Raw genomic sequence first — 25,319 nt, forward strand, 5'->3', positions numbered from 1 at the left:
ACAAACAACATCAAAAAATATCACGTTCGCAGGAAGTATCGTTTGAAGTATGTGACAAAAAATATAATCAACAGTGTCTGATAGACTCTGGTTGCCCGGATAAGGGTTAAGAGGTTTGCAATAGTGTGATGTCAGTGTGTAATTTTAAATGAATAATAGATACGGTGTAAATTTATTTAACTTACGAAATGAATCAAATCTTTTCTTCTATTACAGGTTTACAGAATTTTTTGTAGACGAGCTGACAAATGAAGTTGATCTCATGAGTCTTGTGTCATTGTACTTGAAGAACTTGTCCCTTTCATCACCCCGCATACATAAGATTGTCAAGTTCTATTTAAAAGTTCGAAGGGAAAGCACTTTTAACTTAAATGATGGCACTGGACAGAAACCTCATTACAGGTAAGCAGAGTTTTGTTTGCTCTTCTACTTTTCCATCGATTTGCATTTTTAAATAGAGAATCCAGTTAGTTTATTCTTGTTCTTGAATGAGTGGCTGCGGTGGCTCAGTCGGTAACGCGTCTGACTACCATGCTAAAGGTCCAGGGTTCGATCCCTGCCCGGTTCAAATCCGGGAACTTTTCTAACGATGGAAGCGGCCCCGGCGCCCACCCAGCATCGAATAACATGGGTACCTGGGGGAAACCCTGGGGGGTAAAGGCGGTCAGGGGCGTGATGCTGATCACATCAACCCCACTCATGACTGGATCAAGAAAGTGTGGGGCGTTACCCCCACACCCCCTATACGCCTTCATGGCATGGTGCTAAGAACAGGGGAACACTTTACCTTTTTTTTTGTTCTTGAATGATGAATTTTTTTCCAAAAGTGTATTTTGAGATACATAAATACATCTGTGCATATTAATTCAGTTGTACTCACTTGTCGTAAGTCATTTAGGTTTGTATACATTTTTATCTTTTTATTAATATATAAAAATATTTTAATATTTCCTAAAAGTGAGTAATTTGCACAATGCAAAATATGAATATTAATTCAGTTGGCAAGACAAATTTTGAAGTGTGTGGAATTGTTTAGTAGGATTTTCATAGAAAAGATGTAAAAGCAGTTCAAGTGGCAGCCATGTATGTTTTGTCATGTTTCTTATGTATATTGTGCTCCATTCTTGATATTTCTAAAAGCCCATTATACTTCCAGCCCTTTTGGGAATTGATCTACCAGAGTGTCAACCAGTCATAAAAGTCAAGAAAAATTAAAAGAAATCAACAAGTAGGTCAAGAAGTCAATAAAAAGTCAGGAAGTTATTCTTGTGGTCAAGAATTTTTGCAATCACAATGACTGACTGATTTAGTTAATTTTACTTCACTTTTTCTACCCCTTTGCTCAATCGTGAAAATGAGAATGCCCAAATCTTTAAGGAGAACATGAGCTCCACATTAGATTTTACTGGCTGAGTGTCCAGACACCAGAGCCTTGCTAGTCTGCCAAATGCAGTTCAGGATGCATCAACAGATAAAGCGAGTCTAATTTTCTGATTAAATACAGCTTCAGTTGTCATCTTAACTGGTCTTTTGGTAGGAGTTTTCATTGAATAAATATTTATTTTATTAATTACTAATTTCCAACTTTACTCAAATAGAGATTGAATAAATAAAGATTAAGAAAAATGAAAAAAGGTCAAGAAAAAGCCATGATAAAGTCAGTAATTTTGGATTTGCTCTTTTGGTAGTCTAATGTAGTAATGTGGAGTTTTTCAAAACAAATGGGAAATGATTTTTTTTTCTCTGAATTTGTATAATTTAATCTGTTTGACTTAACCCTGGAGAAGTGCAATTTTTACCAAATGAAAAATCCTCTTTTATTTCTCTCTGCAGCTTGAGAACTTTGTGCCGAGCATTGTATGTTGCAGCAAAGAACCCATGTGGATCTGTTGAGCGATCCCTTTACGAAGCCCTCTGTCTCAGTTTCTTAACACAGCTAGATCGCAGTTCACATCCATTAGTTCAAGCACTGGTAGCTCAGTAAGTACACAGACAAGGAAAGAAATTCATCTTTAATACTCACTAATTTTTGACCACTCAAATGCTTCAGTAGAAACTGAAGCATTTGAATGGTCCAAAATTAGTACTGCAAATTCTGGTATTCCTTGGTATTTTGCATTGTGTGATGCAAAAGAATTTAGTTTTTAATATGGGCAATGATTTTCGAACATTTTTTGTGATTTTTTTGATTTATCTAGATTTGCATCAGAGGATAGTAATAGGTGGACAAAACATAGTAAATTTTGTACATCAGTGACCATGTACATTACCAATATCTAATGAATATATTCAGTAGAATCGGTGATTTTTAGTTTTTTTAAGGGCCCATAAATAAAAAGCATCATCAAAGGCAGGAAAACATGAGGGAGGGGTGAAACTCTGGTATGGCTAAGAAATTACTACACAGTAGACTTTTTTGGGAGGGAGTATGCTGTTTTAAAAATAAATTCAACATAAAAAAAAGTAATATTAAAAATCTCCTCCAAAATGTAAAGCATGGAGTGAAAAATTCTCTCTTGTGGGTAGGGGTAGCAAGCAGATTGCAGCTTTTAGCTGCAAATTACAGTGGAACCTCGATTTTACATTTTTCAGGGGACAAAGCTGAAAAAACGTAAAATAAGGCAAAATGTAAAATCGAGGAAAATTTTGTAGCATTTTGCTCTATTGAGACATGAATATTGAATGCATAATGTGGAAAAATGTAAGATCGGTGTTCCCCTGTATTAGGTTCAGTTTAAGTGCTTGATCAGTGAGATCTCTATTTCTCTGTTAAAGTCTCTAGTAACAGGATGATCACTTCTTGTTAGATGTCAGTGTTTATTCTTACATTAATCGACGATTTATTGATGGATTTAGGAGTCTTTTGGAGGGCAAACACCCCTTCCTGACACAAGTTTCCCCGTAAATAACGTGTTTCATTATTTTCTTTAATCTGTCTCGGTGTCTGTTCTTACATTGAACATTTGTGATTGATTTTCAGCATGTGAATGATTCTGAGGAAAGACAGAGATTGCAGTCGAACCTCAGTTTTACATTTTTCAGGGGACCATGCTGAAAGACTTACAATGTAGGAAAATGTAAAAACAGAATTGAATGTATAATGCAGGAAAATATAAAATCCAGGAACATAAAATCAGGTTCCACTGCATATTATATTGAACTTTATGTGCATTTCCTTCCTGCGCTGCTCTGTGTTTTCAAGGTGATATTTATTTTTGTGCCAGATGTAAAATAAGAGTTACAATTAATTTATCAGCAGGCAGTAGAAGAGAAAGTGTGTGTGCCGTTTAACTCCTGTTTTCTGTCTAATGCTCATATTTTGTAATTATCAAAGCAAAACAGTCTTGAGAGACTGCAGTTTCAAGACGAACCAATTTTCCTCCTTTACACTGGACGAGTCATTGCTGTTGAACCAGGTATCTGCAAGGGACAGCTTTGTATTGCAGTATTGCAACCACTAGACAAAACACTGGAGCCAGTTGCAGTCCTCAGACATACCGGCAGGAAGGGAGTAAGATGTGGCGTACGAGAAGGTCCTCTGCATTTTAAAGATAATGCAGGCTCTTGTATCAGCAGTGTACAGGAAAAAAAAAGAACAATACTTTACAATTATTACATAACCCATACATGAGTGAGCCCTTGGGAAATGAGGGGGACTTTTTAAAATTACATTCTGATGTTATTCTTATATTTGATTTTATCTTATATTTTTGCATTTTGTGATATCTTGACATAATTTATATTCTTATTACTTACAGAGCTGCATTTAAGGAGAAGAATGCCAAATCATCACTCGAATTTCAGATACCGAAACCTGTTGGAGCAGAGTGTATTAATTTTGAAGGTTATTGGGTAACCAGAGGTTCTCTTCCACCTAAAGTACCTAAGAAGGTAATATATTTCTGTACATTTTGATTATAATTAAGGACCCTGTCCTACACATGATCTCTATTGGTCATAAACCACAGATTAGCATGGTGCCAATCTCACAAAATTATCACCCTACAATAATTTCTGATTTGAACTATTAATTAATTTCTCAAGTACTTGTATGTAATGAACTGGCAACTAAAAGTATTAATAAGGCTTCAGAATGCTGAAAACCCATTGTGAATATCTCTCTTTGCATTCGTTATAAGCGATCAGTGTTGAAGTTGTAATAGTTTTGAACATACTGTGTATTGATATTTAATTAGTTTCTGCAAATATTTTTCTTTGGTTCATCTGTATGCTCTATTCTACATTAACATTCTTAGGTATAAGTGTCTCCTATGGTGGGGTCATTACACCACCAGTTGAATATGAAGTAGTTTTGGGTTTGGTGCAATGGGAATCCACCCTTTAGTGTCAAAGGACACCCCTGCTATAACTAACTAACTAACTCTCTAGCCTTCTTAAACCCGAAGGTTCATGGCTGCAGCAACACAGGCCTTCCATGTTTCCCTATTTTGAGCAAGTTCTATATACTCTTTTCCATCCCTACCGATTTCCCTTAGGTCCATCTCAACGTTGTCCCTCCATCTTCGTCTTGGCCTTCCTACAGGTCTCTTACCATCAGGTTTCCCAACAAGAATCCTGTAAACTCCTCGTTCCTCTCCCATTCGTGCCACATGGCCTGCCCACCTAAGTCTTCTTGATTTAATTATTCTAATAATATCTGGACATGAATACAAATTATGTAGTTCTAAATTATGTAACCTTCTCCACTCACCTGTCTCCTCATCCCTTTTAGGTCCAAATATTTTCCTAAGGATCTTATTTTCAAATACTCTCAATTTATGTTCCTCTTTCAATGTAAGGGACCAAGTTTCACATGCATATAATACTACAGGCAAAATTACTGTTTTGTATATTTTAACTTTCAGTTTCTTAGATATTAAACGAGAAGACAAAAGTTTATGAAGAGAGAAGTAACATGCATTTCCTGAATTAAGCCTACTTTTTATTTCCTCTTTAATATAATTTTCATTTGTTAATATTACTCCTAAGTATTTGAATTTGGAAACTGGTTCAAACGAGTTGTTATCAATAATTAGATTTTGATTATTACCTAACACTTGGTTTCGGCCTGTAAGCATATATTTAGTTTTCTCTTTGTTAACTTCCAAACCTATCTCTTTAACAGTTTTGAAAAATATTTTAGCATTATTCTTAATTGTATTCACATCATCCCCCAGTAAGTCTACATCATCTGCATATGCTAACAACTGAGTCACACCATTTAATTTTAGTCCTTCTTTAGTTTCGTTTACCTTCCTAACAGCATATTCTAAGGCAAAATTAAAGAGCAATGGAGATAATGCATCTCCTTGTTTTAACCCATCATGAATTGTAAATTTGTCAGACATATTAATACCCACACGAATTTTACTTTCTGTTTCACTGGTGCATACTTTTATCATACTAACAAGCTTCTTAGGTATTCCAAACTCAACTAATATATTATATAGTTTATCTCTTTTGACTGAATCATATGCTTTTTTGAAATCAATGAATAGCTGATGGACATTTTGATTATATTCCCACTTTTTTTCAAGTGTCTGTCTGATGTGAAAAATTTGATCTGTAGTTGATCTGTTACGTTTAAATCCACATTGATAATCACCTATAATTTCATTAGCATATGGGGTTAGTCTTGTTAAAAGAATGTTAGATAATATTTTATATGTTGTTGAGAGTAGAGAAATTCCACAGTAATTATTGCAGTTCATTTTATCACCTTTTTTAAACACAGGAACAATTATGGATTCTTTCCACTGTTGAGGGATTTCTTCTTTATTCCATATTAAACAGATTAATTTATGAATTTGATACATTAATGAATTTCCACCATATTTAATTAACTCAGCTGGTATTAAATCAATGCCAGGTGCTTTGTTATTCTTTAGCCTTTTAATAGCATCTTTAACTTCAGTCAAGTTGGGTTCTGGAACTAAAGGTTCTGCTGTGTGTACTTCATTCACTTCTGATTTATCTCCTACATGGACATTTAAAAGGTCATTAAAGTAGTTCTTCCATCTATTTAGAATATCACTTGGGTCAGCTAGAAAATCACCGTCTTTATCTTTTATCAAGTTTACTTTAGGTTGCCACCCCTTTCTAAATTCATTTACACCTTTATATAAATCTCTGATATTTTTATTTTTGCTGTTTGTTTCAATTTCGTTAATTTTGCTTTTCAAGTAATCTCTTTTTTTACTTCTAAACGTGCGGTTAACTTCTCGCTTTATTCTATTATAATTGTTTAGATTTGTATCATCAGAGTTATTTAACCACCTAAGTCTAGCCTGATTTCTTATTTCTATTAGATTATGACATTCATTATCAAACCATGGCTATAAACTTTAATTATTTTTTTTTATTTGAGGAAGCTGGTCTGTTTCATATTTGTAATAATGCGTTTTCTTGTTTCAGTACATTTTGACTCCATCAGTTAGAAGAAACCTACATGACCTTGTGCGCGTTGTCTCCCTTGGGAAGCATCCAGTGCTTCTGCAGGGTGAAACATCAGTTGGCAAAACCAGCTTGATCACTTACTTAGCTGAGGCATCTGGCAATCAGTGCGTGCGAATAAACAATCATGAACATACAGACTTGCAGGAGTATATAGGATCTTATATGTCAGATGAAAGTGGGAAACTGGTGTTCAGAGAAGGTAGGTTTTGGAATTTTTCATCTGATAGTCGAGTTCACTATACTGCTATTTTTTTTTTATGTTTCTCTGAATCATTCATTTTCTCTGGTTTGTAACATAAATTTTTAACATGCACTTCCTTTTTTTGAACAAAGGAAGTGTACCTAGTATCCTTGAACATATTCTTGTGCTATCACGTTGTCTTTCAGCATACCATAGGAGATGAATTAATAATCATGATTGTGTGGTATTTTATATCAGATTAGCATCAGTAAATTTTATATTTTTTCTTCATTGTTATTGGTAAGAATTTTATTATTCCTATAATGTAAATTTTTTATTTTACCCATTGTACATTGTGACATTATTTTGGAGAGAATTGATGATTTTCATGTAATTTCTGTTTCTATTGCCACAGGAGTACTTGTGGATGCAATGAAAAAAGGGTATTGGATCATATTGGATGAGTTAAACCTTGCTCCTGTAGATGTTCTTGAAGCCTTGAATAGAGTTCTAGATGACAACAGGGAACTGTTCATTCCTGAAACACAAGAAACTGTGAAAGCTCATCCAAATTTCATGCTGTTTGCAACACAAAATCCCCCAGGTGTCTATGGTGGTAGAAAGGTATGTACTCTTTCTCCCAGAGATTTTTGGCTGCAGTACTTTTAAAGATTAATGTAATTTGCATTTGTTTCCATTATCAAGTTATTTCCACTTCTCTATTTACCATCCTCCTCCAGTGGTAAAAAGCCGCCCCCCGTCGCAGAGTGGTTAGCACATCGTGCTACGAAGCCAGGGGTCCCGGGTTGGAATCCTGGCCTGGGCATGGATGTTTGCGAGTGTCCATTCATCAATTTCATCATGCAATCATCATCGCCATGTTCACAAATTAGCCAAAAGTGGCACAAAAAGTGAAGTAAAATAAAGCAAATCAAATCAAAAATCAAATCCAGTGGTAGATAAAAGCAGACAGACAATTTGTCAGCCAACGACAGCCCTTAGACATCAAGAGGGCAGTGTGCCCCATAGTATGCAGTGGCAGGGGCATTACCATATATTTTTTGATAGGTGGGGGTCAAGCAATTGATAAAACTCTAATAGTACAAACAATAACAATTATAAGGATTATTATCATGCATATGATGATTATAAAATAATATGTATTATAAACTGGGGTTTGTTAAAAACATCACAAGACACACGAACAACACAATAGAAAAAATTGTCTAAGCTTTCTATTTGATCTCTGAATCATCAGGTCTGGTCCAGAGACAGTGAAGGGGACATGTTTTGTGTGGTTTTTAACAAGCATGTTGCCAGCATGTGACATAGGAAGTATTTTACTGTCATGTTATAAACTAGGGATGGGACCAATTAATCGGTACTCTATCGGTATCGTCCGATATAGGCATATTGGTGTATTGGTTTATCGGTAAACTTACCTATTATTTTATTGATCCGATATATCAATAAATATCTGATAGTTTAGTGCAAAATTCTGCAATTTTTGTTGTAATTTTTATGGATACCATGCCCTACTTCTTTAAAAAGTAAATGTCTAAATATGCAATTTCTCTTGCACTGCAGTCACTTTGAAACACACAGTTTTTAAGGAGGTCAATGAACCTTTCAGGTTCTTCCAGGACCATTTCTAATTTTATATCGGATCGGTAGAATATCGGTTATCGGTATCGGTAAATTTTATATCGGTACTTTATCGGTATCGGCCAAAATTTCATATCGTCCCATAAATCATTGAAATAAATCTTTTTGAAATTCATTATCATCATCATTATATTCTTGGGGGAGGGACTTGTCTACTAGATCCGCCAGATAATCCACAAGAACAACTATGTTTGTATTATTTTTAACATTTTATACAATTAGTATCCTGAAATGCATAGTTATTCTATTTCGTTAATAACTTTTAAAAATCTTGTGAAAGAAAAAGAAGTTAACTTTTCTTGTCTCAATAAAATGTAATATAGGAAATATATATGTGTTAAATAATGAAATAACTTGCTATTCCGTACAGATTCTATCCAGAGCATTTAGAAACAGATTTGTGGAACTTCATTTTGATACAATCCCATCCTCAGAATTGGAAACCATTCTTCATGAAAGGTGTGATGTACCTTTGTCATATTGTAAGAAGATGGTAGCTGTGATGTTAGATTTACAGGTATTTATATTGTGCAACACTTTTGTTTTTAATGGTGCATTTAGTTTTGAAATTAGTACATCTGTTGACTGCCACTCTCACAGATTTATAAGGAAAGGAAACATTTGTGAGTTGCCAAATGTTAATACTCCAGTGCAATCTTTCCCTAGCTATGCCTTAGAATTTTGTATTATATATACTACTGCGTCTCTCTTTTCCCAATTATGAAATATGAAAATATCTATAGTTAATCTGCGCATTAAAAAATATATATATGTATTCATCATACCTTGCACAATATCTAGAGTTTGTATTGGATAAATACTACTTTTATTAATACATTTTTTTTTTAAAAAAACTAATATTTTTATACAGCTGATATTAGCATATAATTAGAGGGACATATTTTTGGTAAATAAAGAAGCAAAATTTCGGTACAAAAGCTGAGTCTATTTCGGGTTCAAAAGCGGTAAATAAAATAAAATTTCGGTGTTATAGCGGTGAATGATCACATCAAAAGTGCTATATAAGATGATCTATTTGGTTTTAAAATTGTGAATATAATCCTAAATTTGATATAAAAACTACGCTTATTACACAAAATAAACTTATCCCTTCTAAGAGCACATTTATGTAGTTACCAGAGTATTAAGTCTACTCTTGTGTAAAGGGATCCATTTTTGCTTCTCAAATATTTACAACAGAATTAATCAATTTTCCGTGAATTACATAACTCGCAGGATACTTCAGACTTTAGAGAATGTCGCATCGGTATATAAACGGTAAATTTCATGTTTAAAGGTATATTTCGCATTTTGCAGTTTATTTCGCATTATTTCATGACAAAACAGGGTAGGAAAATGCACCTCACACCTTTCAGAAACATGAAAAATGAACATTACAGCATGTTATTTCATATTTCGTGTTTTTGTCAAAAACGAAATTTGCATGCCTCTACATATAATATAAATCAGCTCAGTCTTGCATCAAGTTTTATTTTTTTTTGTAGTAAATGAAGCTTTGTGGCAGAGTAGTCAAGATAATGCACTACAAAAACTTTAGTCGGATGTATCATAACATTTTTATGTGACTTGTTGATTATTTTCTTTCATTACTGATGTCTTTTCAAGCTGAAATTTATTATTGATTATGCATTCAGGTCTTATTGCTCAAATTATGCAATAACCAGGAAGCATCCTGTTTGTCTGTATCCGTGAGCCTTCCCCGGATTCGATACCCGGTGGAGGCTCATAGTGGTTCGGATCCTACTTTAAACTGTAGGTCCAGTCCCGATTAGCCTTACTGTGTGCAAAGTGAACTTAAAACACCAACTCAATCAATCAATATTAAGCCTTCAACTTGCTATCTGAACTCAGTCACAGAGGTCAATTATTGCATCATCACAGTTAACCTAGAGAGGTGGAAAAGTAATACAAAATAACCATAGTGAAATGTATAAAGTAACATGGCTATCAAAAATACCTCATGGCACACAAAAGAATCTTAGTAACCTATTTATAAGAAAAGATTTGCTTGGATCTGAGCCTTCAGTGTTTAAACAAGCATGTAATTATGCCTTATAAGTGTAAGTCACAATTTCAGTATCTTTCCAGTAAGTTATTCAATTTGGAAAATGTATCCAATAAGTTATTGCATCAAAGGACTAACATTAGTCTAGGATCTTTGGTGAAGAGAATGGTGAATGAAAATAACTTACTGGTAAATCCCATGTTCAAGATAGCATTTCTTCTTAAGCTTATTGATAGAAAAAGATGCTAGAATTTTCAAACCTTTATTCCTCGGGATGTTAATAATTTTCAGATTAATTTAATTAATTGGACCTGTCAGTCTAGAATCTTGCATGATTTTGTAATTCATGACTCAAGCAATATTTGAATTGGTTTTTATTGAGGATATAACATAAAACAACTCTCTATTAGTGTCATATACTGAGAACTCTCATTTATGTGAATTTTGAGCATTTACAAGAAGAGATGCAGTTGATGTGTGTACGTGAGGTAATTTATGTTACACCTGGAATCATGCTAATTGTCCACAGGTTCGAAGAAGAGGGAGTGCAGCATTTGCTGGCAAACAAGGATTTATAACATTGCGTGATTTGTTTAGATGGGCTGAAAGGTACAGGCTCGCCAGGAACGTTACAGCAAAATTCTATGACTGGGACCAGCACATAGCGGATGAAGGTAAACACAAACAATAATTTGCTTGGAAAGAGGGATTCTTCTGATAGAAATTAATTAGTTTGATGCTTATTGTTTTTATGCAAGGAATTGTGTGATCCTGACTTTCTCATTGCTCTTGGTTAAGTGTTTCTTGTCTCTTTCTATTATTAATGTGCACTGTGTGTGATTTGCCTCCAAAATTAATGCCATATTTAGTGCCTGTGGTAAAATTGTGTTGCTTGCAATACAGAAGTTGAGAGGCCTTTAATATCCAATCTAAAATTTATAAATTCTATTAACAAGAAGTGCTGTATAAAATGGTAAATGTATATTTCTTAATGGGAATGATATATATATGGTTATTACAAGCATAAAAAAACAGTTTTTCGTTGTGACGTTTCAGGAGAACACATGCTCCCTTCTTCAGACATTTTAGTTTGATTGAAGATACAATTATAACAATGGTTTAAAAACAGTGAAACATAGATTTGATTGTCTGGGAAGCTTCGTTCATTGCAGAAGAACACTGGAATAAATTAAATAATGGAAATGGTAACACTGACCCACTATGGAGTTTTCTTTTTCACAAGTAATGTAATGGAAAACATCAAGAAACTCTGTGAAAGCAATGATGATTTTGAATTGCCTGATGATATTTGAGATTCATAATTTAAAAAAAAAAAAGATGAGGAATGTGATCCAATTTTCTTTACCTGAAATAAAAATAAAACAGACTGCTTGTTTGACAATTAAGTTGCTATATTACAACAATGTAACATTGACAACACCCATTTCATAACTGATTCTTTTTTGTTAATTTTTTTTTAATTTTTCTTATAACTGTATCAAGCTAAAAATAAACGTCTGAAGAAGGGAGCTTGTGTTCTGAAACGTCACAACAAAAAACTGTGTGTTTATGCTTGTAATAACCGAAGACTACAAGAGAAATAACAGTGTAACAAAATTAAATTTGATAACAGAAATGTGAAAGTTTGTCATGAGTTATTTGAAGGAATGTTGAGCAAGAAAAAAAGTAAATTTACTGATGTGTCATTATTGGTTTCTAATGACTATCATGGGGTTGATTCATTAAATTCCTACTGTTTATAATAACAGATATGGAAAATTTAAAAATGTAAACAAGAAATTGTCTAATCAGGAAAGAGGTTGTGAAGACAGATGATATATTTTTGATTTTTACTTATTAAAGTAAACATGTTCCTTCATCAACAATTTGTGGCATACTTTATGTTGCACAACCATACATTTCTAATGAGTAGAGGCACATATTTTTGGTAAATAGAAAAGCGAAATTTCGGTACAAAAACAGAGTCGATTTCGGGTTCAAAAGCGGTAAATAAAATAAAATTTCGGTGTTATAGCGGTGCATAAACACATCAAAAGTGCTATATAAAATGACATTTTGGTTTTAAAATTGTGAATATAATCATAAATTTGATTTAAAAACTGCACTTATTACACAAAATAAACTTATCCCTTCTAATAGCACATTTATGTAGTTACCAGAGTATTAAGTTTATTCCTGGGTAAAGGGATCCATTTTTGCTTCTCAAATATTTACAGCAGAATTAATCAATTTTCCGTGAATTGCATAACTCGCAGGATACTTCAGACTTCAGAAAGTGTCGCGTCGGTATATAAACAATAAATTTCGTGTTTAAGAGTCAATTTCGCATTTTGCAGTTCATTTCGCATTATTTTGTGACAAAACTGGATACAAAAATGCACCTCAGACCTTTCAGAAACATGAAAAATGAACATTACAGCATGTTATTTCATATTTCGTGTTTTCGTCAAAAACGAAATTTGCATGCCTCTACTAATGAGTAACAGTCAAGTTAGTTTTATTTGCAGCTTTCTCTCTAATTTACTCCTTTCATGTATGTACAAGAGGAATGTGAATGAAAGAACGAGAACGATATATGAAGGTCACTCTGAAAGTTTTGAGAATGGAAGCCTTAAAATGAAAAAAAAATGTTTCCATTACAACCTTTCAAAGTACTTTCCACCACACACTATACAGCGTGTCATCTGTTCAAACCACTTTTTGAATGCTGAACGCCATGCGTCATGCTACAAAAACACTGTTCATATGCAGCCACCGCAGCTTCAGCTGAGTTAAATCGACAACCACGAATGTTTTCTTTCATTTTAGGAAAAAGAAAAAAAAACACATAGGGCCAGATCTGGGCTGTAAGGGGGATGGTGTAATGTTTTGACTGTTGACTCGTTCAGAAAATCTGTTGTCTTCCTTGCGGTCTAAACAGAGGCATTGTCATGATGCAACATGGTTCCGAGCAGGCCTGTCTTTTTACGGTTCCTCCTCAACACTTTGGGCAGACATTGGAACTGTCACAATGTGCCCACTAGCAGAGAAAAAAGAACAGATCATCTTTTTGCCAACGCTTCTTGATCTCTTCACTTTTGTTCGAGGATCCTCCCCAGGGAAGACCCAGACTGATGACTGCCGCTTCGTTCCAGGATCATATTGGTATATCCAGCTTTCGTCACCTGTTATGATGTTAAAAATGTTTTTTGATCTTCCTCCACTGAATTTATCCATCATTTCCTGGCACCAATCCACTCTTGTCCTTTTCTGCTCATTTGTTAGGTTGTGGGGGATCCAGCGACTGCAAATCTTCCTGACATGAAGTTTTTCATCCAGGATCTGTCAAACTGCTGCCGATCCAATATTTAGCTTGTCTGAATCTGCACATATGTACATCGTTGATCTTCTCTCAACATTTGTTCAACTTTCGCCAGATTTTCATCTGCTGTGGCTGTTGCAGACTGCCCTGAACGATCTTCATCTTCAAGGGAGTCCCTTCCTCTCTTAAATTTTGCAAACCATCGATAGATGGTGGCTTGTGAAGGGCAAAGATCCCCAAATGCACGGTGCAATCTTTCACGACACTTACTCTTGCCTAATCCAACTTTGAAGTCATAAAAAATCATAGCGTGGAAATGCTCTCGTTTTAAATCCATCCTTGCTTCAAACGAAACCTCAGCTGCTGCTGTGTAAACTATCATGCTGACTCAGCCCATAGTTGGAGCAAGTTGAAACTTGCTAAGTTTGCTATTGAAATGTCAATCTAAATATGGAAACACCAGCAGCATGTTGCGTTTGCTTATTGTTGTCGATTCTCAAAACTTTCAGTGTGACCCTCGTAATAAATAAATTACTTGGCGAAAAACTCAAATAGGCGGGAAGTTAAATCAAATTCAACAAAATATAATTAAATACGGAGAAACTAGTACTCACTTTTATCCGCGAAGCTGTTTTTTCTTCTTTTTCGATTAATTTCAGTGGCCACTGCCACCATCCTCGTTGGAACTTGCTGCGCTGTTGCTTGGCGTGCCTCTTTTGTTCGTAGTTCTCTGGCTGCCGTTAGGTGTGCTGTGCATCTTGGTGCGTCGTCTGCTATTTCCGGGCGATAACTGCTGCAGTAGTGGAATCCAAGTATGGTGCGCTTGCCCGCTATCGATGTTTAGTTCGTGCGGGAAGTGCATTATGGCGTGCGTTTCCTTGATTTTGGTGTCTATGAACCTGGAATCCCCATGCGACTTATAATAGCTGGCTTCAATTACCCCACAGTTCACCTAACAAACTGGCTAAAAAACAAAATATCTCATTTCAACCACAAACTTACATACGTGTTCCGCAACAGTGCCGATGCTAAAAATCTGGTAACTTCAATAGTGCAAGCTGACAGTGCAAAATTAGCCAGCATTGATATAGTAGATATGTACAGTTCAATCCCCATAGACCTAGCACTGCGTTCGGTGGAAAGATGGCTGACAACTAACAGAATCCCGGCCCTAGAGGTACAAGAGATAACCAGGCTATTGGAAGTTTGTCTAAAACACAATTACTTTCAGTTTGAAGATAAATTCTACAACCAATCCGAGGGCCTTGCGATGGGCAACCCGCTATCAGCTCCTTTAGCCAACATCGTCATGCACCTGGCTGAAAAAGAGATACTCCACACTCCAGAACTACAACACATCCGATATGGAAGATACGCGGACGACACAATAGTTGTATACAAAAAGGCAGAAGAACTCAACCTCCTAGTGAACAAACTAAATAACATCCACCCCAGGCTCAACTTCACCGTAGAGCATGAAAAACTTGGTAAAATCAACTTGCTGGACATCACCATCAGCCGTGCACTTAACAAATTCACAACCACCGTCTACAGAAAACCGGATGCAGGCAACCAGTACATACATGCTCTCTCTAGCCATCCCCCTAAGCAAAAAGCCAATGTGTGGCTAAACTTTTATCGAAGAGCCTTCTCCTACTGTTGGCAAAGAAGATGATCTACGAGAGGAGATAGCCACCATCACAGAAATAGCCCTGAAACATGGCTACACTGAATCACAACTTTCCACTTGGTGCAGTAAGGCGGAAATACAGGTCAGACACCCTAACCTACCACAATCAACCCAGCCACAAACAGCCCAGCCACAACCAACCCCCAGCGACCAATATAAATGGTTTGCCTTCCCCTACCATCCCACCACTTCCAACCGCATAGCCAAAGCCCTTCTCCCATTTGGCATCAAAGTAGCGCACAAACCCAACTCCAAAATAACTGATAAACTGAACAAGCACAAACGGTACTTCCTCTCCCCCCTTGACAACCCAGGTGTATATGATGCAGAGTGTGAATGCAAGGCTCATTACATCGGCAGGTCCATCAGATCTGTCAATGAAAGAATCCAACAGCACCTAGCAGATGCGAAAAAAGCCCAACCCACTACTGGTCTTGCTAGACATATCAAATACAATAGCCATAAAATTCAAAAGGTTCGAGTCAAACACACTGCCCACACGCTCATAGACACCAAAATCAAGGAAACGCACGCCATAATGCACTTCCCGCACGAACTAAACATCGATAGCGGGCAAGCGCACCATACTTGGATTCCACTACTGCAGCAGTTATCGCCCGGAAATAGCAGACGACGCACCAAGATGCACAGCGCACCTAACGGCAGCCAGAGAACTACGAACAAAAGACGCACGCCAAGCAACAGCGCAGCAAGTTCCAACGAGGATGGTGGCAGTGGCCACTGAAATTAATCGAAAAAGAAGAAAAAAACAGCTTCGCGGATAAAAGTGAGTACTAGTTTCTCCGTATTTATATACTACCGCGTCTCTCTTTTCCCAATCATGAAAATATAATTGTCAAGAACATAGATATAATGTATTGCACCCTGAAAAATCTACCACATATTTTTTTTTTTTTTGATCATTGGAGTCTGAGGCAAGAAGCCATGTAATAGGAAGAATCCAGAAATGTTTATGATCACCCAGTTTTAAGATAATATCAAGTGTCATAATTATGATAGGCAACAAGTTCTCGTAAGATTGTCAATGCTCATAGTGCTTGTTCATGTTTACAGGCTACCTTGTGTTAGCAGGAAGAGTCAGAAAGGAAGATGAGTGCCAAGTAATAACAGAAGTAATTCAGAAGCACATAAAGAGGAAGGTTGATACAAATCGTCTCTTCACATGTAAGTAGCAACATTTCATATTAGATGTACTTGAAGGGTGGGAGAAGGGGTTATTTAATACATTAAAAAATAAGACCATTCAAAAGTCCAATTAAATCATGCTTCAATTTTTGCACTGAGAATGCTTAGCTTGTGTTTGGTGAATAGAAACAAGGAGGATAACTTAACCTATTTAGGGAACATATTTTTTTGAATTCAAGAAAAGCAAAGAAACACTGTTTCTGAGATATAGCTTTAAAATATAATTGTAAGATATAGTTTTTTTTTTTTTCAATTTTTACACACAGAGAAACCATAAACTGCATAATTCTTTATGCAGTGGACTCTTTTTAATTCGAACTCCAAGGGGACACAAGAAATATTTGAATTATCGAAAATTCAAATTTACAGAAACATGGATCATTAGAGTGCACTGCAGTAATTTTTACATGCGTTTTGTGTTTTACCAGTGAATGAAGATACATCTCCTGTAACCAGACCTATTTTGGAGAAAGTGCTAAGTTCCCAACTTCCAGAATTCAGGCATTTGGTGTGGACATTCAGCATGAGAAGACTTGCTGTGCTTGTTGGTAAGTTATCTCTCTCTACCATAGCTATCCTACTTAATACCAAGTAACATTACTGAAGTTATTTAGGGTAACAGTCCTTCATTAGGGCTAAGCTGATACTGATATCAATATACCAGTAATATCAGCATCGGAAAGTATTGTTTGGAATTTAATCAGATTGTGGCTGTTTTGTGAGCTATAAATATCCTGACAATTTTTACATTTCTGGGAAGGGGAGAGGGAGGCTTAGAAACAGAAGGTGGCTCAATAGTCCTTTTTTACTGGGTTACTTTTGGCAGTAAATTCTCATTTTTCTCCTGCTAATCTGAGTCAGTCACTTTTCTGCATGCGCCCCCTTGCCGGGAAAATGAAAGCTTATTAATTCTGATCCCATTTCAAATGAAAAAGGATGCTTTCTTTCCTGGACAAATTCCAAATTTTTTTTAAAAAAAAATTGGCTGTGCAAGAACATTGCGGGGAGAGATTAATTTTTTGATTAAATAATTATATCATGTGGAATTGTTAATATTTTTAAAAAAAAATTTAAAAAATGAGATATGACCTTAAAAGACTTTAAACCACCCCTCCCCCACTGATCTTTCGCCATGGTGAACTGGAGAAAGAGAGGTGTGTGTGCTGGATGCTTGAAGGAGTAGGAGAAAAGTTAGCATTACGCTTATGGAAGTATTATTTTACTGGTTTTCTTGGGAATATCTGATGGCATAGAAACATACATGAACAGAAAGAGGATGCATTGAAGATTTTATTTGTCACCACAAAAGTAAAAAAAACTCCCATAACTTGAAGTTGTTGTTCTTTTTGTTGTTATTCCTCCGTAAGGAATGTGTAATATTCTGAAAATACTTATTCATATTTTGCAATCATCGTGTCTAGCTTAATAATAAACTTGAACAAGCACTTCCACTTGCAACATGGGGAGAACTCTGAGGATATTGCTAAATGAGTGTGTGAATTGCTTCTATTAGAAAAAAAACAACAACATAAATCAATCCTTTTTCTGTGAAGTCTGCTTGTGAAGAGCAGTGACATTACAGTATCTAGTGGACACATCAAGAAATGTGTAGGTGTCGGCTGAATTAAACTTCTGTAAAGTAAATGTAATTTAAAATGCTCTTGTAATAAAGAAATAATTATACCTTCTTGTGACATTTATTTGTGCAATCTTCATGACTGTAAATTGTTTATGTACTTAGTAAAATGTACAAGGAAGTATTTGTAAATGTATAGCATAAAATGTTAGTTCCAATTACTTTTATTATAGAATTGTTGAAGAATCATTGCATTAATCAATTTCTCTGTATTATCAGAGTAGTTAAGAGTACTGATATGGGCATGTGTTCTTAAAAATAAATGGAAATTTAATGTTTATATGATAAGAACCACTAAAAAAAATGTTGTACAATTTTTTGATTAAGCTAAAATTGGATATAAAACCTTTTTTCGAGCAAGGCCTCACTCCAGGAAACTATCAATTCGGGGCACGCCACGGCACCTAGCGACCTTTTGAGTGAGATGTGTCGAGGCAAAATGGATATAAAACCTTTTCCTGCTCCCACAAAAATAGGAAATAATTAGGCTTGAGAGTTCAATGAACTAACCGATCTTTAACTACGCACTGGTAATGATCAGGCTGGAAAGTTGATTAAGCTAAAATTAATTTTAGACATATTTTTTTTTTTGCTAATAATTCCTCTTTAACTGATCATAATCTAATTTATAATGCAGGTCAAGCATTTCGATTCCAAGAACCAGTTCTTCTGGTTGGTGAAACAGGATGTGGAAAGACTACAGTGTGCCAGTTGTTTGCACAACAAGCTGGGCAGAAACTTCACACAGTCAATTGCCACATGCATACCGAAGGATCAGATTTCCTTGGTGGTCTCAGACCTGTCAGAGATCACAGCCAGGTAAAGTGCATGCTGAAACTTGTCATACAGACATCCTGCTGCAAATAATTATGTACATATGTATTTTAACTATAATGATAGACAACATTCTGTTTAATGGAGTGCTAATTGTAATTGGATACAGATGTATGAAAATCGGCCGAAATTGACACATCGGCATCGGTATCGGAATCAGCAAAAGTCCGATATTTAAACCTGTACAGATTATACTAGAGTTTTACCTCCTAATAAGTTTTATATTCTAGTTTTGTAAGATTTATTGAAAATTTGGTTATGATTCGTCATTATTGTAGATTTTTTGTAATAAAATTATTGCAAACTCATTCAGAGGATCAACCTAACTATAAATCGGAAATAAAACAGTACATTGCTGAACCAGGATCTGCTGTTGTATTGGATATTCAAACCTGAAGCAAGTCCTGAGAAAATACTTGGGCATACCTGCTGCATCAGTATTCAGTGATTGAGTGTTCAGTGTTGCTGAACAGATTTGAGATAAGAGAAGTAAGTTACTTCCTGAAGTGCTTCCAAATCTCGTGTTTCTGAAGTTGAATCTGGCAGAACAGGAATTCATTTTGCATTTCAAAGAACTGCCCGAGTGCTAATGTTTAATCTCTTGAGAATCCATGTTCTTCTTAAAGGTTCACATAACATTTTGTAGATGCAAATGTACATTCGCATCTCTTGTGAATATATATGTATATGCATATGATATACAATAGAAATGTACATAGCAAATTTATTTTTGTCATGCTGAAAATAACATCCCATTTCTGTTTAATAATCTTATCGGAATCGGTTAAATATCGGCATCGGTATCGGTTCCAAAAATTATCGGTGAGTACATCGGCATCGGTAAATTTTCAGCTTCGTCACATCCCTATTGGATATTCTGGCAAACTTCATAAAACTAAAAATATAGAACCAAAGTGTTGAGTCCCAAAATGAAACAGTTCAGTAGAAATGAATAGAACAGCAGGTTAAAGAAGATTTAATGTGTTCAATGAATTATACTTCAATCAGTAAAGAAGCTTGTGACTGAGTGGTTAGTATAAAATGTTCAAGGAGTTCGAAGTTTGAATTCCTTTGTGTTTGTTCTGTCACCTGTTTCATCCTTGTTTCAATTCACCTAGAATAGTAGGAAAGTAATGGAAAATATCCAAAGACAATTTTTTTGTGTGAAAGCTAGCAGAAAATTTAAAGAAATGAATGTGTAACACCAAATGTTGTAAACAATTCAACTTACGTATATTTGTCTTCATTCATAGGATGATGCAATCCAGAAGCTCTTTGAGTGGGTCGATGGACCACTTGTGACTGCTATGAGAGGAGGGGATATGTTCCTTGCCGATGAAATTTCTTTAGCTGATGATAGTGTATTGGAACGCTTAAATTCATTGTTAGGTAAGAATTTGTTTTCCTTATATGTCATCATTAGAGGCACATTTTTTTGGTGAATAAAAAAGCAAAATTTCGGTACAAAAACAGTGAATTTCGGGTTCAAAAGTGGTAAATAAAATAAAATTTCGGTGTTATAGCAGTGAAAATACGCATCCAAAGCAGTACATAAAATGACATTGTGGTTTTAAAATTGTGAACATAATCTGAAATTTGGTATAAAAACTGCACTTATTACAATAATAAACACAACCCTTCTAATAGCACATTTATGTAGTTACCAGAGTATTAAGTTTATTCCTGTATAAAGGGGTGCATTCTTACTTCTCAAATATTTACAGTAGGATTAATCAATTTTCCGTGAATTGCATAACTCGCAGGATAATTCAAACTACAGAAAATGTCGCATCGGTAAATAAACTTTAAATTTCGTGTATAAGAGTCTATTTCGCATTTTGCAATTCATTTCGCATCATTTTGTGAAAAAACGGGGTACCAAAATGCACCTCAAACCTTTCAGAAACATTAAAAATTAACATTAGAATGTGTTATTTCACATTTCATGATTTTGTCAAAAACAAAATATTCAAGCCCCTTGTCATCATCATCCTTTGCGGTTTCCTGCCTCTGGCTGGGTCGACATAAAAGTCAATCCTCTCAATTTTTTCCTGGTCTTCCACCACTCCTCTCTATCCACATGTTCGGGGGCTGGGGTATGTTTAAGGGCATGTTAGGCTTATTACTATTATCCATTATAGGTAATTCTACTTTTAATTTTCCCATCTGTTATTGTTATTATTATCCCATTTAATTTGAAGATAGGGGCAATTATTTGTATTCCAAGAATAGTAAATGTTAATATATCCCCAAAACGAAATAACAAATAAACCCCGGCAGTAACCAAAGTAGAAGAGAGAACTAATGCAGAAACTGGGGTTGATGCTGCCATTGCTGTCCTCTTCTCCTAACACTCTCCGCTAGCTGCTCTTTCCACCGACATCTTGGTCTCCCCCTTTGCCTTATTCCCACGCCTTGTGCATTGTAAGCTCCTACTGGTAGTCTTTCTGCTTCACCACCCCCACTGTCAGTCGGATCTCCTCATTCCTCATTCTATTCCTTCTAGTCTTCCCCAATACACTCCTTAAAAATTTCGTTTCCACTGCCTGCATCTTTCTTTTGTCTCTGTCATTATATGTATGATTCCTTAAACCTTTGCATAATTATAGGTGCTGAAAATAAATTTACCCTTTCTTTCAAATTGTTTACTTTATTCCTGTTCTACAATTCTGGAAAATTTTGTGCATGTTAATTAAGAGATTCAGCTTATCACTGGCAACATGCATATCTAATTTTTGACAGAAACATTAAATACAAGATTACTGGAGCCACATATTTATGGTAAATATAAAAACAAACTTTCCTTACAAAAACTTGGCATCTTTCAGGATCAAAAGTGGTATTTAGAATGGCATTTCGGCGTTAAAATGGTGAATAAAAACCTAAATTTGATTTAAAAACTATACTTATTACTAGAGGCACATATTTTTGGTAAATAAAAAGGCAAAATTTCGGTACAAAAACTGAGTCAATTTCGGGTTCAAAAGCGGTAAATAAAATAAAATATCGGTGTTATAGCGGTGAAAAAATGGATGAAAAGTGGTATATAAAAAGACATATTGGTTTTAAAATTGTGAAAATAATCCTAAATTTGATTTAAAAACTACACTTATTCCACAGAATTAACATTTCACTTCTAATAGCACATTTATGTAGTTATCAGAGTATTAAGTTTATTTCTGTATAAAGGAGTCCATTCTTGCTTCTCCAATATTAACAGCAGAATTAATCAATTTTCCGGGAATTGCATAACTCTCAGGATAATTCAGACCTCGGAAGGTGTCACGGCGGTGAATAAATCCTGAATTTCGTGTTTAAGAGTTAATTTCGCTTTTTGCAGTTCATTTCGCATTATTTCGTGACAAAATATGGTCACAAAATGCACCTCACACCTTTCAAAAACATGAAAAATTAACACTACAATGTGTTTTTTCAAATTTCGTTTTTTCGTCAAAAACGAAATATGCATGCCCCTACTTATTACACAAAATTAACATTTCACTTCTAATAGCACATTTATAGTTAGAATGATGTTTATTCCTGTATAAAGGAGAACATTTTTGCTTCTCAAATATTTACAGCAGAATTAATCAATTTCCCCTGATTTGCATAACTCTCAGGATAATTCAGACCTCAGAAGGTAAATGACAGTAAATAAACCCTAAATTTCGTATTTAAGAGTTTATTTTTTGCATTTCATATCTAATCATTTCATGACGGAACCTGAGAGCAAAATTCACCTCACACCTTTCAAGAACGTGAATAATTAACGCTACACTGTATTATTTCACATTTCATGTTTTTGTCCAAAACAAAATATGCATGGCCCTAGAGATTACACATTGTAACATTTATGTTTGGAGTTTCCAATAGGCAGGAAGTTCATTTTGCCACCACGTTTTTGTCACAACATGGTGCAAATATCAAAACAAAATATACTTTCCAATCTGATTCATTACAAAGTGTCAATTATCATGAGTTATGCATTATGTTGGAACATGAATCAGTCTGCAGCAAAAATGAACTTTTTAAAAAAAAATCAACTGTCTTATATATTGACATAGCCGCATTAATTTAGCTACTTCATTGCACAAAGTGTAATTCTTTCAATGTGCTTGTGCTTGAGATTTTTTCTTGTTCATGTAGAACCTGAACGGACTCTGCTGCTTGCTGAGAAAGGAACTGTTGGCGACAATGAACAAAATGCATCTGTTGTTGTAGCACACAGCAATTTCCACATCATTGGAACAATGAATCCAGGTGGAGACTTTGGGAAGAAGGAGGTAAGCTGAATTTAACATGATCTTGGGCTGACTTTAACTTTTTTTTTTGGGGGGGGGGGGGGGGTTAATTGAAAAGTTGCAAACGTTGTGTGGGATGGAAAAATTCCATTTTACTACATGTGATATCCATAAAAAACAAAGATGCAAGTTCAAAAGTTCAACATTTATAGCTGAAAATACTTCATTCATTGGACTTCAACCTTCTGTATTTTGTGCAGTTTGTACACAGCTTTGGATAAACTCTTTGATTTAACAGTTATACTGTAATATAGGGACAAGACTGCTGAAGTTTTGTGTATAGATTATGAACAATTTGCTTAATAAAGAAGAAAGAAGTAGTACAGAGACAGCTTGATATTTGGAATGAGGAAATCAGAAGAGAGGAATGAAATTCAGTGCAGAAAAGAGTGAGGTGCTAATAACAACAAGAAACCAAGAATAAAGATGGACATGGAAGAGTTGATGGTTGTGGAGAGCTTCAAATATCTAGGAAACATAATTGAGAGAAGTGGAAGAATAGTTGAGGAGGTAAACAGAAGATGTCAAATGGGTGGTGGACTATATCAAGGTGTTTGAAGATTGATATGGAACAGGGATGTAACTATGAAATGCAAGAAGGTGATATATAACGCATACTATGTGCCAATAATTATGTATGGAGCAGAGACTTGGACAATGACAGAGAGAGAAAAAGGAAAGACAGAGACCTTTTGCAGGTGCAGATAAAGGCACTGGAGATGAAATTTTTAAGGAGTATATTGGGGAAGACTAGAAGGGATAGAATAAGGAATGAGGATATCCGACAAACAGTGGGTGTGGTGAAGCTTCAGGAAATGATAGATCAGGCACAGATGAGATGGTTCGGACACATGAAGAGGTTGGATGCAGAAAGACTACCAGTAAGAGCTACAATGCACAAGGAGTTGGAATAAGGCAAGGGGAAGACCAAGATGTCGGTGGAAAAAGCAGATAGCGGAGAGTGTTAGGAGAAGAGGCCAAATTGGAACCTCATGGAAAGAGAGGACTGGTGGAAGACCAGGAAAAAATGGAGAGGCTTGACTTTTATGCCGATCCAGCCAGAGGCAGGAAACTGCGAAGGATGATGATGATGACTGTAATATGTTGTGAAACAAGGGGTCTTGGTTTGAATTCTGAGGATAAAGCTTGGATGTTTCTCTCATCTGTTGGATTGATTGATTTAAAAGCTTTGGGTGTGTTGGGACGTATGACCATTTTGCACCCTTCAATGTACAGGGGGAAATAATCCCATCATCTAAAACTCTTAACTGTTGGGTTAAAAAAACCTTAGAAACAATGGAAGAGACCTGCTCTTCTCAAAAAAAAACTAAAAACATTGGCTAAAACACTGGCATCATCACCCAACATTGCTGACAAATCGTTTGGAAGGTTAAAACCCTGTATGAGGTAAATGAAATTGGTGCATTCAAGAAAAATGTGCCAAACACTTAAAACAATGTTGCAGGAAGTAACATCCTCTTCATTCAGGTGAAACCTTGTCCAGCCACGGATACTTCTGGATTGTAAATATCTTATTGAAAGGAAATGGGTTTGTTACAACCCAGAAGTGTCCGTGACTACATGAAAGTCAATGATATTTACAATTTTATTGTGGGATTGTTAAGTTTTTGTATGCTAGTATTCCAATGCAGATCTCAAAATGACCATTCAGTCTAAAATTGCAGGTCGTGTACTACGGCGTTACAAAGTAAAGTAATTCATCACTTTCACTGAGTCCTTTGACTTCTCATTCATGGCTAGAAATAATAATTAGTTTGGGGAAAATGAGGAAGAATTTATTTAATTATTTGTAAGATAATGAAAATGTTCACAAATGTTTCTGTTATGAAAAATAAATAATAAATATTGTTACACCTGATAGTGTAGATGCTGACTCTGTCACCTGCAAATTGAAAATTTGACCTTCTACATTACATTGTCAGGGCTGTGCATGTTTATAAATATTTGACTGCAATTTCTGTTTCGTTGAATGTGATAATTC

The 25,319-nt window shown here is 35.3% G+C and overlaps 1 protein-coding gene across 1 annotated transcript in view; it reads left to right on the plus strand.

Moving 5' to 3' along the window:
• The window catches only part of LOC146002607 (midasin), a 586,494-nt gene that overhangs the window by 36,969 nt on the left and 524,206 nt on the right, over positions 1 to 25,319 (plus strand). Inside the window, exons 17-28 of the mRNA XM_083140572.1 lie at positions 217 to 402; positions 1,834 to 1,980; positions 3,759 to 3,891; positions 6,415 to 6,655; positions 7,053 to 7,261; positions 8,673 to 8,819; positions 10,858 to 11,002; positions 16,415 to 16,525; positions 16,975 to 17,094; positions 18,820 to 19,001; positions 20,270 to 20,405; positions 23,163 to 23,299. Of these exons, the coding sequence (XP_082996698.1) occupies positions 217 to 402; positions 1,834 to 1,980; positions 3,759 to 3,891; positions 6,415 to 6,655; positions 7,053 to 7,261; positions 8,673 to 8,819; positions 10,858 to 11,002; positions 16,415 to 16,525; positions 16,975 to 17,094; positions 18,820 to 19,001; positions 20,270 to 20,405; positions 23,163 to 23,299 (1,894 nt within the window). The remainder of the gene's footprint in view (positions 1 to 216; positions 403 to 1,833; positions 1,981 to 3,758; positions 3,892 to 6,414; positions 6,656 to 7,052; positions 7,262 to 8,672; positions 8,820 to 10,857; positions 11,003 to 16,414; positions 16,526 to 16,974; positions 17,095 to 18,819; positions 19,002 to 20,269; positions 20,406 to 23,162; positions 23,300 to 25,319) is intronic.

This window comes from Lepisma saccharinum, chromosome 18, assembly GCF_977018435.1.
Source record: "Lepisma saccharinum chromosome 18, izLepSacc3.1, whole genome shotgun sequence".
Lineage (NCBI taxonomy): Eukaryota > Metazoa > Arthropoda > Insecta > Zygentoma > Lepismatidae > Lepisma > Lepisma saccharinum.